The sequence below is a fragment of the Zonotrichia albicollis genome, chromosome 2 (genome assembly GCF_047830755.1).
Source record: "Zonotrichia albicollis isolate bZonAlb1 chromosome 2, bZonAlb1.hap1, whole genome shotgun sequence".
Classification (NCBI taxonomy): Eukaryota; Metazoa; Chordata; class Aves; order Passeriformes; family Passerellidae; genus Zonotrichia; species Zonotrichia albicollis.
Window position 1 is genome coordinate 87,403,376 of NC_133820.1, and position 15,633 is coordinate 87,419,008.

Below are 15,633 nucleotides of genomic sequence, written 5' to 3' on the forward strand. Positions count from 1 at the left end.
TTCTGTGTCACTCAATACATTATAAAAAATTCTGAAAATAGATACATTTAGAGAGTGCTGTAGTGTATTTTTATCTATGAAAACTACACTTTATTGATTTTTGTAATTAAAGCTGTATAAAAAACAAAGTTAATATATAGTCCTTGTGCAGTACAAGCCAAGATTTATTCTTGCAAATGTCTACATATGTGTTTAGTAATACTTGCATGAGAATAAATATTTATCGAGTACTCTGGATTATTTTAAGGATAAATTAAAATTTGTCTTTCCAAAAATGTAGGTTCTGAAACAGCCTTCACATAAAATTAGCAGAACAACAAAGGCAGTTTGTTTTAAAAGAGTCTTAATGCTTTTCAGATTGACTAATGTAATTGCAGGCATATAAAGTACAGAACTCAACCACTCAGGACATGTCCTTTGCTTTTATTTAGTAGACTTGTGCACATATATGGTAAATAGGTTTATCTTTGTAAGTGTTTGTGAGATCAGAGATTTAATACTCTTTGTATAGTTCATTTTTAAGAAGCCTGCTGTCTTAACTTAAAAACTAACTTTAAAAATTTGTCCTTCCTGATGTATATAGAGATTCTCTGTCATTACATCTTGTAAAACACTTTTCAAACTACTTCAAAAAAGAAAGTATATAAAAGGTTAACACAATACTTATTTTTAGCTTCACATTCCTGTGAAAAAATGGCAATTTGACTGTATTCATTGTGATTTGAAACCAGATAAATAATAAATAGTTCAAGTGATAATTACCTTATTTCAATATTTACAGAAAACTGGCACTTCATCATAATCAAAGCACATTGAGAATTGTCTTATTATCTACACAAGTGCCTGGTTTCTATAAATATTGAAATTTGGTAATTATCTCTAGCTCTATTTCTTCCTTATCTACTTTTCAGAATGGAGCAAATAGAAATATCATTTAGTTATTAGCATTTTCCAAATGCGTATCTGGTTTCTTTTTAATGAGAGTGCATATGTAAGGAAAGCTAATTGCAAAATAAGGTCAATGAAATGGAATGGAATATCTTTGTATCAGAGGCATCCAAAAGAAAGAATGGGTTAAGAACTTCTTATTCAAATAGCTAGATTTAGCCTGAGTCCATTTCTAAAAGGTAAAACCTCTTCACTAAGAGACCCATCTTGACAAAAAGGAGTGATTGATATACATGTATCATGAAATGAACCCCCTTATTTTTCTCTCTAGCACATATTGAGCCAGGTTGCACAGAGCCATTCAGTGTGCTTTACTGAGTCAAGCAAAAAGATGACATTTCCCCAGCTTGTTATCCCTTATAAGACCCTGTGGGACAGGGCAGACAGGACCTGACTGGGCCTATAAGTTGCAATTGTGTTTTTGCTGGTTTATGATCACACTAATCTGTACCCCAAATTATCAAGAAGAATTTATCTGTAACAGAAATTTATGGAAATCTGTTAAACTCTCATCCTTCACAACACAAACTCAAGTAATGGAATGTTCTGAAAGAATTTTTGTATGGTCTTAAGGGAGCCATTCACAACTTGAAAACAGGGTACAGGTTACTCCACATCAGTATTAGGTGCAGTTAGTTACAGTTAACTTCAAAATCTCTTTTTTTGTCACTGTACTTGGACACACTCTGGAGACAAGTTCTAGTCTGGAGGGATCTTTAGACATATCTGTATCAGGGCCTGTGAACAGGCTCAAACACTGTCCAGTGACTGTCCATATAACTTAATTATTTAATTGCTCCTCATCAGGTTTGGTTCGCGTTTGCACACTCCTACACATGCTGGGGCAAAACATGTAGAGAATGCTTCTGAGAGTAATTTAGATTGTTTATTTACAGCTTTATGTACTTGTTATCCATATTCATTTTTGTTCTTCTTAAACTAGATGCACTGACCACTAAAATTTTTAATGAGATTGATTGGATGGGACTCACGTTATCTTCCCTGCCAAGTGACTTTATTATCTTAGCATAACTGAACTGAAACCAGGAGTCTTTTTTTGAAAGAATATAGTAGAATCAAAACAATTAATCTGTATGTAGATGTCAATGACTCATAATATGTATTTTGAGAGTGGATAAGGTTAATCCCATCCTTCCCTGTTTTCTTTGCTTCTTCTTTTAATCTTTTATTCTCATTATGATATATAAAATTGTTAGAGATGAACACCCTTCACATCCTTCAAAAAATTCTTGTTCATCTGCCTTATAGGGCAGTTCAGTTAATCTGTACTTCTCAAATTCTTCCAACCCCTAAAGCAGAATCACTTGAAATAAAAGAAGTATCTGTTCCTTTTTACCACCTTTCACCATACAGATACCATAAAAGAACTGTAATGTTGTTAAAGCACTGCTGATGTTAAGGCAGTTCAGCATGAAATGATGCCATAATTATGACCACACAAAATAACACTAATTCCCTTCCTTCTTTAGGATTCAAGTACCTACTGACTTAGATAAGAGAAATGTGCATTTTTGGCATTTATTGTATCTTTCCATTAGAAAGAGCAATGTTGGTAAAAACCCCATTATTCATAACTTAGTGATACCTAGCCAGTCCAAGCTGTCAAAAGAGATAAAAATCTGTGGAATTATTTTCCCAAATCCCTGTCATAGTGAAAATTAATTCTAAGTTCTTATGCAAATATTTTACTGGTGAAACTGATAACAAAATTGTTTTGGTATCCACTTGCTGTCATTTAATTTTAAGTCTTCTACTGTGGGAAGGCTGAGAGGAAAGCTACTTCCCTGATTATTCCATATATTACAGAAGATTAATACTAATACTAGTCCCTGGGCACTTTTCAGCAACAGGAAAGCTATGAAATTCCTACATTTTCTTCAGTGGCCTTTGAGGCAGGAAGAATGAAATCAGGAAGACATAATTTCAACTTAATATATGATGAACAAAATCAGAGGTGCAATTTGTAAAAGGAAACCAGAAGTGAAGAACACAAAGGGTGCTCTTTGTATAAGCAACTCACGCTATTAAAAATTACTTAAATATATAAAACCAGTAATATATCAGGTCTAGGATAGTTTAATAAGTAATAGGGCTGAAAAAATCAGCACTATGAAAAAGAATACATAATAAATTTTTGCAATACCTCTTTTGTATAAGTAAATCTGTGATTTTTAGTCTCAAATTATATGTAAAGCAATGAAGCCTTTCTTTTTCTCTTTGCCTTGTTGCACCTTTTAACTCACTGTACCAGAGACACACATAAAGCAGGCTCTAGACAAAAAGCATAAGATGAAACATAACATGAAAACCCAACTCACTCAGTAATGTTACATCTTGCATACAACAAACATAGTAACATATTGTATAGCATGTGCCCCTCTCTGTACTCCTACAAGTTCCTCACTCTTAATTCTGACACGTTCTTGTCAAGCAGTGGCAAAAGCTGCCCTGGCAGACAAATGTCTACAGATCCTTCTAAGAGAGGCCTCACAAAGAGCATCTCAACCCTTCAAGGGCTTGGGCAGAACAAAGATCTGTCTCTCCACCACGCCAGGCAATCCTATCACAGAAATATAGTCCTGAAATCCAGTTCCTGAAATTCTGCATCCACCTTAATCCACAAAAGGCTTTTCCAGGCCTGCTAATATGCAATATCTATAGCAAAGTGTAAAAGCCATAAATTACGATGTCTCATAAAAAGAGACACGAACTTGTGGGTGTATTCAGCAAAGTCACCTAATAAAAGGTGACATATTCCAGATTTCTATATAGTTTTCCAATGTTCTCAAGGCAGCTTTATAAATGTGGTTTTATTACTTTGGCAAGTGAAAACTGTATGTTCAAATAAAGAACATTGCAAACATTATGTGTTTTCATAAGGAATCAGAAGGAAGTATGCCAGAGCATCTTGACATCAGAATCTCAAAATTTAACAACATGATATGTATCCTTCAGAAATGGAAAATTGGACTCTTACTATGAAACTGATGACAAAAATTTCTTTTCAAAGTACAACTGCACTATCTTCCTGCTACAAATAATTTAAAAATGTGTTCTAAGCTTCATATTTAATATTTTTAAAACAAGGAGTATCAATTTCAAACAATTTTGCCATTTTAAAATGTTACACAAGACGAAGTCTTGATTTAACTGCAGAAGATGAAAGGCTTAAATCAGAAACAGATATATCAAAGTGTTTTAAAGGCTTGTCTGTCAATGACTCAGGAAAAATTAATACATTATAAGCATGCCTAACTTACAACAGGTTAACAGGTTAGAAAGGAATAATTTTCACATATTAACTACTGCTAATGCATTCTCTTTATTTAAAAGATGCATATTTCATTATAAATGGCTTACTGAATTATGAGATGGCTTTTATATCTCTTTATTTCATTTTGAGCATGTTAAGGTTTATTGTATCCTAACAGCAAGTACCACAATGATCCTTACTTCATTTTCAGAAAATGTTTTCATTACACTGCTTCATTACATTGCTTCTAAGAATATTTAAAGTATCTACAATAAATTTTGAAATATGAAAATACATTTTATGTTATCACATTGGGATTTTGTGTCAAACAAAGGTGCATTGTTGATGTTTAGAATTATAGTTTTTATGGGTTTGTCTATTTTTCTATCCATGTGCAAATGTACACCTGTTACTAGTACTGTAACTGATGTGTGGAGCACTGGCTGAAGGGCAGAATCCAAAGGGCTGTAGTGAGTGGGGCTACATCTGGCTGGTGACCAGCTGCCAGTGGCATTCCTCAGAGCTCAGTTCTGGGGCCAGTCCTCTTCAATCAGCAATCTGGATGCAGGACAATGGAATATGCCATTAGGAAGTTTTCTGACAACACCAAACTGGGAGCTCCTGTTGGCATCCTTGAGGGACAAAAGGTCTTGCAAGGGTGATCTGCATACATTGGAGCATCAGCATGAAATCTAACAAATCCATATGCTGCATTCTGTACCTAGGACAGAGTAAGGCTGGGCAAAAGTAAAATTTGGGAGAACAGAGGCTTGAGGCCTTCTGTATGCAGCACTGGTACAGCCTCACCCAGAGTGCTGTGTGAGTGCTGAGCCCCACAATTTAAGAAGGATATTGAACTCCTTCAATGTGTAGAGAAGAGGGCAGCAGTTCTGCTGAAAGGACTGGAAGTCATGTCCTGTGAGGAGTGGCTGAGGACTTTGGGCTTGTCTAGTTTGGAGAAGGGAGGCTGAGGGGCCATCTCTTCCCTCTGCCTTCTTGGGGAGGTGCAGTGGAGAGGGAGGAGCTGATCTCTCCTCCCTAGGATGAGATGATAGAATGTGTGGGAATGGTAAACCCTGGGAAAAGCATCCTAGACAATCCTGGGCAATGCCCCACTGATTAGGAGATGCCCTTTCCCAGCATTCTTGGTCAACCTTGAAATGCTCAGGTAGTTGAACTAAAGGGTTGTTGTAACTTCCTGTCAAATTGGAACTATTCCATTCATCTATTATGCTACTCTGAATGAAAATACAGCTGATACTGCTAAGTGTAGAGACTGACCACATCATCATCAGGGAAACCACAGGATGTGTTTAAGTTGCTTAAACATTTGAGATGCTTTCCCATGTGCTGCCAAGCCTCCAGCTGTGAGTCCAGAAGAATACAGCTCTGTTGTAGGTCTAGCATAATGTCTGTCATGTCTGAGAAAATGCCTCTGGGTACTTAAAATGGCATGATATCCTTTGGCCTATGTATCTGAGTAGCCCACTCATTGAATCATTCCCTTACACGTCATGGAAGTATTCCTTGAGTCTGTTGAATGTGGTGGTAATTTAGACACATATAGCTCAGGTGTAAACATCTGACTCTTAATAGTAGTGCAGGTTGAATCTCATGCCCTGCTTACCACTGAGTGATTTCCCTATGATTGTACTCTTTCATGTCACCTAGAGTTGAAGTCAGAAGATGTTTGATTTCTTTGCCCCATAAATATGAGGTTATCATTAATTTCTCAAATGCCTAAAATACATTTGACTGAAAATTTGGCTGAGTAAGAGTGATTACCTGTATTAGACTACAAATTTTTATCCCTAAAGCAATCCTATAGGTATAAGGTGATTTGAAGACAACTCTAGGTGAAACAGTTCCCTCAAGACAATTCAAAAGGGAGAAGAAAATGAGTTTTATTATTTTGTTTTCAATAAATGCCTCTATTGTCTTAATTCTTTGTTCATAGCTGTCTTGTTAGGTTTTGGAGATTTAAGCATCACAGTGCAATTGAAACTAGGACATCAAAAAAGATTAACCAAAGATTAAGTTGGCACAAGAGTTTTTTCTGACATGTACTAAAAGTAAATGCCCAGAGAAAAAAACCCAACAGCATATGGTAATACTTCTTCAAGCCTACAAGATTTCCTGAGGCAGAAAAGGTTTGTATGGATTTTTCTGACATGAATTTTTCTAGTCTTCCTACAAGCCCATTTACATTTTTATCATCCACAATACTTTGTGTCAAGGTGATACACAGTCTATCTGTAACCATGTTTTGAACCTGACAGCTGACAGCTTCATTTGATGCCTACTACTGCCTTTGCTGTCAAGGGGCAGTGAGCAACAGATCAGTTTTCTACATGCTCTATCATTTCCCCCTCAGTCATTTCTTCTTCAAGCAGAAGAGTCCCTGACTACTTATTTATTCCTTGTAAAGACACTGTCACATACTTCTCATATTCTTTGTTGTCCTTCTTTTAACCTTATCCAAGTTCTCTCTATCATTTTGTTTTCTGGGTACTTAGAGTACAGACAGTAGGCAAAATGCTTTATGCAGCTTTATAATAACATTGTCCATTTTTTAATTCTATGCTTCATTTCTAATAACTCAGTAGTTATCGCTACTGAGATTCACCTAATATCTTAATGATTTTCTTTGGTCTAACTTCAGGATCTTTTCTTTAACTGATAAAAATTTACTCAAAATTCAAAAGGGAAAGTGATTCTTTGCCACAAACATCACCTTATATTTACCTACACTGGCTGCATTTTGCTAGCTATTTTCTTCCCTAATCCCCTAAAATGCTTTCTTGGATCCTTCATAGTTGACCCCAGTCTTCACTATATCAAATGTCTTAGTAATACCAATATTTTCACTTTACTTTTCACCTCTTTTCCAGGAAATTTATGGATGTTTTTAATGATATGGGGCCCAACACAAAGTCTTATGGAATATCATTGATGTTCTTGTCCCACAGTGGTAATTGTCCATTTACTGCCATTTTCTCATTCTCTTTTTGAACCAGCTTTATATATTTACCAAGATCTGTTAGTCTGTACCTTACCTAATAAACTTTTGTGATACACATAGTGAGACAGATCTCTTTCAGCACTTGCTTGTTATAACCCCATACAGTCAGTTGAGAGAACATAGGGGTAAAATTCTGTGTATATTCACCTCTAAGAAGTGAGACTAGGTGATAAAATATCTTCCTTGGTCCACAGCTCAGTGAAAGTGTGAAGACAGCTGCCATCTGAGAATGAAGAAGAATGTGAAGAGCATGAACACAGGGGATTCTGCGGCTGTGGCTAGACTGTATTTATAAACTAACAAGCTCATAAAAGTATTACAACTAGTACGTTTTAATATTAAAATGCAATAAAATCATACTGAATCCTCACATTTTCCCCACATGTCCCAGAAGGCTTTCTACAGAAAGAATACAAGAACAGCTATGAATCAAGTATAATTCTGGCTGCAATAAATAAGATCAACGAGCAGCCCTAAGGGTAGCTGCAGCACAGTAGTTTACCATCTTTTTTATTAGTTATATAAACAGCCTCAAGATATTTTGTCATGTGGTATCCCCCTGGCATCTTTAAAAAAACTGAAACCTTTTAATCTGCCTGTAAAAGCTTGTAATGTGTAGCTCAGTCTTGCAGCCCTGTGCCTTATCTCCATGTACAGCAAAGGCTAATTTGTCCCCTTTAAGCCTTTCTCTGCAACCTGATGCTCTCTTAATCACCCCCTGAAACTCTGGTCTGTTTATCCTCTTTTACAGAGACAGGTGCAAAGGATTTTATTAATGCAATACCTTCTTAAGTGGTTTAGTTTATCCCTTACTATTGATCCAATGGTTTAAATCCATTAAGAGGGTGTGAATGGACACTTTTATTCTTGCCTTAACAGAATCCATTCCAGAAAAAAATCAGACATAGTATTCTGTCCTCTTCTACACCATTTTTTCTCTCTAAAACCTGAGACCAAAATCAGATTACAGAACATCTAGGTGCTATGTATTTTGGTTGACATTTGTTTTTCTGTCTGTTAATCTCCAAGCAATTTATTCAGATTTAAAAAGTTCATATATAACATCTTTGTAATAATATTCAGATTTTAAATATGACTGCATACTAAATACCTGCTGAACTTTTCATACAGGCTGTATGTAACACAAGCCATGGACGTACTGGAGAGTCTGCACTGAAGGGCTACAAAGGTGATTAAAGGTCAGAAGTGTCTCATTTGTGAGGAAAGTCAGAGACAGCTAGACTGCTCGTCCTGGAGAAGAGAACCCTCAGGGGAAATGCCATCAATGTATACAAAAGCCTGAAGGGAGGGTGTGAAAAGAACAGAGACAGGCTTTCTTCAGTGGTGCCCAGTGACAGGACCAGAGTCAGTGGGCAGAAAGAGAAACTCAGGAGATTCCCTCTGAACACCAGGAAATAATTTTGATGATGAGGGTGATTGATCAATCACTTGCACAGCTTGCCTACATAGGTTGTGCATTCTCCGTTCTTGGAGGTCTTCAAAAGCCTCCTGAGCAGGTCCTGGGCAACAATCTCTTAGCAGCCCAGCTTGAGAAAAGGATTGGTCCAGATGGCCTCCATTAGTCCCTTCCAACCTTAATCTTTTTTAATTCTGTGAAAGGGTAACTGAAAATTCAGTCTTTTGTAATCTAAGCACGTAAAATTTTTTTGCGAACACTCAGAGATCCCATTAATTCAAGATAACACTAATTTTTATCAGTCTGGAGAAGCCTTTGTGGTTTCCACATGAGTTATTATACATAGCAGAGTCAATCCAAACTTTTAGTGCGCTCTGCCCTGGAAAGAAATGCAATGATAGCTTCCTGCCATGAGCATTTTAGCAGCTAAAGTAAACAAGCATAGTAAGAGATGACATTAAACAAGACAGGTGTAATTTTTCTTTGACTTTTTAGTACCAATAAATAACAGTAATGAGGTTTTGAGTAGTATCTAACACCTTTCATGCTTAGCCATGGAAAACACCAAGTCTTCATGACAATGGCAGTAGAACTAGAAAAGCACACCGTCTCCATTAACAAGACCTCAGGGATGCAGGCTGGTTCACTGCCTTTCTTGATGACTTTTTAAGCAGTTATTCCAGCATGACTGTCAAAGAATGAGGCATCTATATGTTTAAAGAAAGAGTGTTTAGAACCATTCAGGCTATTCTAGTGAAAAGCAATATTAAATTAGCAGCCAAGAAAAATACTAGTGTGCTACTTATGGATTCAGTGGAGATGGATGGGATGTGCGCCTGTTTGCATAACAGAGATACATTTGTTAAAGTAAAACAATTCACATACACAGCAGTAGGGGAATAGTTCTACCATAAAATATCTATGGTTTGTAAGCTATCTATCTTTTAAAATATGTAAATTTGCTCTTTAGAGATGAAAATCTTGTTCTTTACCCAAGTTTCATATTTACCTAAGTTTTCTGTGAGTTTTAAAATTTTGCTTGCTCTATAAGGAATATAGCAACATCCACGTTATATTTCTCAGAAAAAAAAAAAGTACTATTTCCACTGAAGGAGTAGTACTCCCTTCCTGTAAGACAAGAGGAAGTTTGCAGTCTCTTGCACTTTAGTACCTGCTCTCAGTGAGGTTATTATGCTGCTATTGGCTCTGCAACAAAGTGAAACCTGGTTAAGTATGAAATAGTTCACTTTAGCTTGTGTGGTGGGCCTAGATTTCTGAAAGACAATATGGTGGTATTTTACATTCCTGCTGTCTTCAGGAGCTCTGTTATTTAAAATCCTCTCGACATCTTTCAGTTTTACAGATGAAATAACCATATATTTATACAAGTGTTCGCAATACCGGAAAATAGAATGGCCTTCAAGTATGAACAGAAGAAACTCAATAAGATGGGAGACAGGTTTTGTGGATTTATTCTTCTTTCCCCTTTCCCCTTGCATCTTCTCACCTTGCAGTCTGGTTAATGTCAGTGTGAGCTGACAACAAACAAATGACACATACCTGCTGCCATGCAGTTACCGCGTGCCAGCTGACTGCAGCTGGTGCCAGCTCGAACTGAAGGCAGAAGAAAGAATCCTTCCAGCCTATTTCTCCTTAAAGGATGGGGTTTCTGTCCTGTGAGGATTCAAGTACTTTAAGCAAAGTCCAAAATGCTACAAAAAATGTTTTCGAAGACATTGCAAATATGAGTCATTAATAGTCACAGAATGAAACATGTGAAGGCTTATGCATGAAGGAGATAGTGAAAAGGATTAGGGAGGAAGCACAGGTTGTTTTTCTTTCTCTCTCAATATTCTTTTTCTCAGGTTTCCACTTGTAACTCCTCCAGTAATTTTTTAGGGTGCTGACAAGGCAGTGCTGGCGGAACTCTACGAAATCTTTTTTTCACTAATGCAGAAACCGAACATTATATCTGCTCTTTTTTTTACCAGATGTCAAGGGTATTTGGTTATGCTCCCAACTATTGGAATTGGAGGGGTTACTGTCTAGTGTAATTGCTGCCTTCCTCCATTCTATTATTGCTGCCAGTTTCTACTGAGCCAAATCAATGCTGACAGCTGGCCAGATGCTTCTTGTGCCAGTCAGCAGGATTCTGGTCTCAAAAGAGCATCTGGTTATAAGGAAATTTTGCAGCAAACTATATAGTCAATCTTGTTTTCTAAAAATATCAACATAAACACTGAAGAAAAAGTATTTTGTAGCTTCACTAATACATTGTGTTTTTAAATGTGGGGGTGAGCACTCAGCTTTTTCACTACAGATTCTATTTATATCACATTAATGGAGACTAGTAAAAGCTGAATTTTTTTCTGAATAAGCTATGTATGCCATATCTATTACAGTCTGTGCAGTCCATAGACTCAAAAGTAACTGCCTAAAGTGTAAGCCAACAGTGCAGAACCCATTTTCTCTAGTATTTGTTTCATGAGGTCACAAGTTATTTTGATTTGGAAGAGCTTTGGGACATGGACTCTTCAGATGACTTTGACATTTTATCTACTACCATATAAATAGCAAATAATAGGAGGGTTTGGTTTTTTTGCTGACCAGAGCAGTTAGAAAAGTACAACACTTTCCATAGAAGGCATCATTGTGGTCTCATGCACTTTTTTAGACAAACCTGTATTCCTTTTCTTACAGCTTATTTTCACTTTACTCACAAAACCTTTCTGAGGGAATAATGAAGAATGCATTATTTCCATATTGTCTTCACTGCTTCTGCTTGACAAGGTAGAGTGCTTCTATATTTCTTAACACAGAAAAAAATGCTAAGTATGGATAGGCTGACTGGTTTTTCATTTAATAATTTTCTTTCCTCAATGGAAGCAGTTGGCATTATGATCTAAAAATATGTCTGTTCATCCAAGGAGTGAAGAAGAGGAAATAAAAGTTCCATCCAGGGCAAAGGCTAACTGCTCTTCCTAGTGTGTTGGTCCATATGTAAGAGGGTATGCTTTGGATGCCTCTGCATGTGCTGGAACACACACACATGAGTTTCTTGCAATACTAGAAAGCAGGTACAGCTGGTGAAACCCCACTGAGCCCTCAAAGAGGCCTCCCACTGCCACTTGCATTCAATTGTTCTCACAACACCACGTACAATGGCTTGTTCTGCTTTCATTTTCTGTCATGAAAACAAGCTAATATTGCCCATATATAAATTCCAGCATCTGAAGTCCACATGCTGGATGTAGTTGTTTCTTCTTTGCTGAGGGTATTTCTGTTGGGGAAAAGAAGATGCCACAAAGAGCATTTCTGGGGCAATTTGTTTATTGAGTTAACATGATACTTTTCAACTAAGATATTTATAAATTGCAGCTTCCCTCCAATGGAAGCCTCAGGTTTTCAGCATTTCCCTCTTTTGGACTTATTTTGACAGTATAAAACATCCTTTAGAGTCATTATACTAAATTATACCTCCACTAAAGAAACTCTGATAGAGTTCACATATATGGTGCATTTGAGCTAAAAGCAGCGGCAAGAAGAAAGAGGTGAAACAAGGAATTAAAACTCTTGGTTCCTCATGGGACTTCTCACCATCTCAGTCCTGAGTTATTTCAACTTACTTTTACTATATTCAGAAGGCAGTTACCATATGTCCCCACTTTTTTTTTTTTTTTCTCTTTAGTCACATGGCTTACACTGAGAACATATGTTAAGTGATTTTTTTTTCTTTCTTTTGTACTGTAAGTGCTGTCTGGTACTAACTTTTATATTACTATATAATGGATTCCTCACCGTCATTGTTTTTTCCAGTTAATGAAATGTCCTGATTTGAAAATTTTAAATATATCTTGCATTTACATCACTTCAGAAATAAGGGCACAGGAGTTAAATATCCTGTTCACTTAACTTCACTTTTATTTCTCCATTTTCATTTTACAGCTGAAAGCCTGGAAATTTTACATCTGTTTACCAATGACCACACACCATTTAATCTGATAATACCAGCCAAATGAATCTCTCTTAAGTGTAGTGCTGTTACATATGTCAGAACTGGGCAGCAGTTATTATCACTCTCAGTTTAAAGGTAGTGAAATTATCTCCTGGGGATAAATTCCTTTAAAACACCGATCAATATACATATCTTTTCTTTGCATTGCTACTGCAATCCACTCTGGCCAGTGAAAAGCAATTCAGAAGACCTAAACATTGGCCTAACTTTTCTACCTATTGTTTTGAGAGACAGTAATTAAACTCTCTGCATTTCCTCTCCTTTTTGACAAAGTGATTTGAGATTTCATCAAAGAAAAAAGTTCACATGAGCTGTGAATCCTCATTCTGAAGTTAGCAGGAGATATTTCTAGTTAAACATTTTGCCCACAACCCTTGTTCTTTCTTGTTTCTTCAGCGCCTCACCTCTGTGCTACCTTTTCTGTGGGTTTCCTGCCCAGGATTAATCCCAGGATTAATCTATTTACACCTTTTAGATGAGGGCCACCGGCATCCAGAGCAGCACCAGCTGATTGAAAAGCCTATTATTGCTGCTATGGAGACCTGGTTGAAGAAAAAAATACTAATTTTTTTATGTCATTCAGAATTGGAGGAAGATCTATGTGAACAGACTAAAAGGCAAGCCAACACAGGAACAAAAGAGCACCTGTGACTTGATCCTGCACTTGAGGAGATTGGGAAGCACGGATGCATTGCTAGGGATGCTGTGCCAGTACCTGAGAAAGTGTTTGGGAGGACAGCTTGTAGTCTTGAGGAAGTCCAAGGGATCCTGAGTAAGGTGATGAACAGAAAGTTTGAGTACTGTTGTAACCAGCCAAGTGAGTACGACTGACAGATTTCCACTTTCTTAACCGTTTTCCTGCCTTTCCTCATGACCTCAACTAATCACAGCCATTTTGCTCAGTGTGTTTATTGAGGTGCCTGGGCTTTCTGCATGGATTTTTGCCTCTCTTTTCCCCAGGACTGTCTGATTCTGGTGGAGCATCATGCTGTCTCCCTTCCTTGTTCAGGCACTGGCCTGAGCACAGAGGCAAGTTTCTCTGCTGCTGTCACAAATGTTTTGGACAGCAGCAAACAGGCCTGTTAATGTTCTTTCTGCCTGTGCCTTTCCCTGCTTTCTAGAAGTTCAGCAATGATCTCTGCTCCACCCAACATTGTCAACATGCATGAAGAGAGCATTGGTTAGGACTATAATACCTGTTCCAGCTGTGCATTTTCAGAATTTGCATAAAGATTCCTGCGTATGGATATCATGTATATTTTGCATGAGAAAACTGTGAAGTGACTTATAGAAAGATCTAGAAAAATTATCTGAAAAAAATCACAAAAAACACTGCCTAACCCCAGGTTTCCCTTTTTGCTGGGCAAAGGGCTTTCCTGGTTAGCATAAATTGAAGTCTAATATGTTCTGTCTTAACAGAAGTCACTATGTATAAGGCAAAGTTAAGTTTTTGCATCTTGGTGCTCATTTCCTTAAAAGTAAGGCTCCCTCAGAAAATCAGATTATTTCAACTTGACTACCAGTTGAATGACAGGTAAAAACATAGAAATGTTGAAACAAGCATCTTTGTTAACCGTAAGTTTTATTTCATTTTTTTCAAAGGCCAATTCAAATTCTACCAAGTGCTCAGTGTGATATCACAACCTTTATTTGAGTACCCTTGCTGTGAATTACAGCTCATAAGAGAATTTAAAGTGACAAAACACTAAAGATATTTTTGTTGGTAGTTATTTAAAACATCTGAAATATTTCTGAAATGCATGATTTAATGCAAAAAAGGTTTTTGTATGTACCTGTTAAATGATTTTTATATTCACTCCTTATATTATTTCATGAGGCTTATGCTATATATACAGTCATTAGGTAACTCCTAATATTGATTTTAGTTTTGCTTGAAGATGGAAGAAATCTTGCAACAAATCTTGAAAATATAGCTAAAACATTGATGAATAGCCAGGTGCTAAATGAGAATAAAAAAAATCTTAAAATACATTTACTATTTTCAGTTAGTTTCGGTGCTTAATAAACTTATAAAATTTAACCATGTGTTATGTAGAATTAATTCATTACAGTCCTACTTAATTTAGTATGCACAATTTTGCATTAGCGTAAAATCTTTGGGTTTTTTCATCTCAAAATTAAATTCCACTTTAAAATGAATTCAGATTTCTTGGCCAAAGAAAAAGCTATAAGAAAATAAAAGTACATGACTCAAAGTCTCACTTCTACTGTACAAAAGATATTCCATTGAATTTCATTTTGATTGACTGCTACAAGTAAGAAAGTTTGACATTCTGTAAGTAAGGGAAAGATAATACCAGGCAGAGAGGGTTTTGCTGAGGAGCATCCAAATTCTTGGTATTGTACCTCCCTTCTCTGTATCTTGCTGGTTTATGACTATATCTCTTTTTTTTTTTTTTTTTTTTTTTTAATTGAAGACTTATGATGTGACTTCTAAGGAAGGTATTCCATTGTAGATCTGAAATAAAAAATTCAGCACTGAAGCTGTCATCATAATCATAATCTGTAATTATGTTTATGCAATCAGATTGCTGGAGTGATTTGTTAAGAACCATAATCTCCATAATAGGAGGATCTAGCAGAACACAGTGATAAAAACCTGCTCTTGTCAAATGATTACCACAGAGAAAAAGGCACCTCCAAAAAGTGGTTCCCTTTTGTGTGGCCACCATGGGTCTAACAACAGCAGAGTAAGAACAGGAGCTCATCTGACGTGGGGCTGACCCACGCTCCTCAGCGCACCTGCAGCCACCCATCTATGGGGTTGGTGACCAGGCTTCGGCTTCTCTGATGGAGACAGAAGTCACAAACCTCTCCTGATGCCAAACTGATGTGGTGGCAGCACTGATTTGGGAAGAGGAAGCTGGGCCCTTGTTTCCCAGAGGGATGCTGCAAACACTAGATGGTCAGTAACCAGCTGTGGACAGTCAAGTATT

The 15,633-nt window shown here is 36.8% G+C and overlaps 1 protein-coding gene across 9 annotated transcripts in view; it reads left to right on the forward strand.

Moving 5' to 3' along the window:
• Window positions 1-15,633, forward strand: part of GPC5 (glypican 5) — a 610,346-nt gene that overhangs the window by 497,607 nt on the left and 97,106 nt on the right. Inside the window, exon 8 of one of the 9 annotated variants that reach the window (XM_074535605.1) lies at window positions 11,362-11,417. The exons of 7 other annotated variants lie outside the window; for them this stretch is intronic. In XM_074535605.1, the coding sequence (XP_074391706.1) occupies window positions 11,362-11,402 (41 nt within the window). In that variant the 3' untranslated portion in view covers window positions 11,403-11,417. Of the gene's footprint in view, window positions 1-7,438; window positions 7,566-11,361; window positions 11,418-15,633 lie in introns of those variants that run through there. One more of the 9 variants, XM_074535609.1, reaches the window with a different exon arrangement.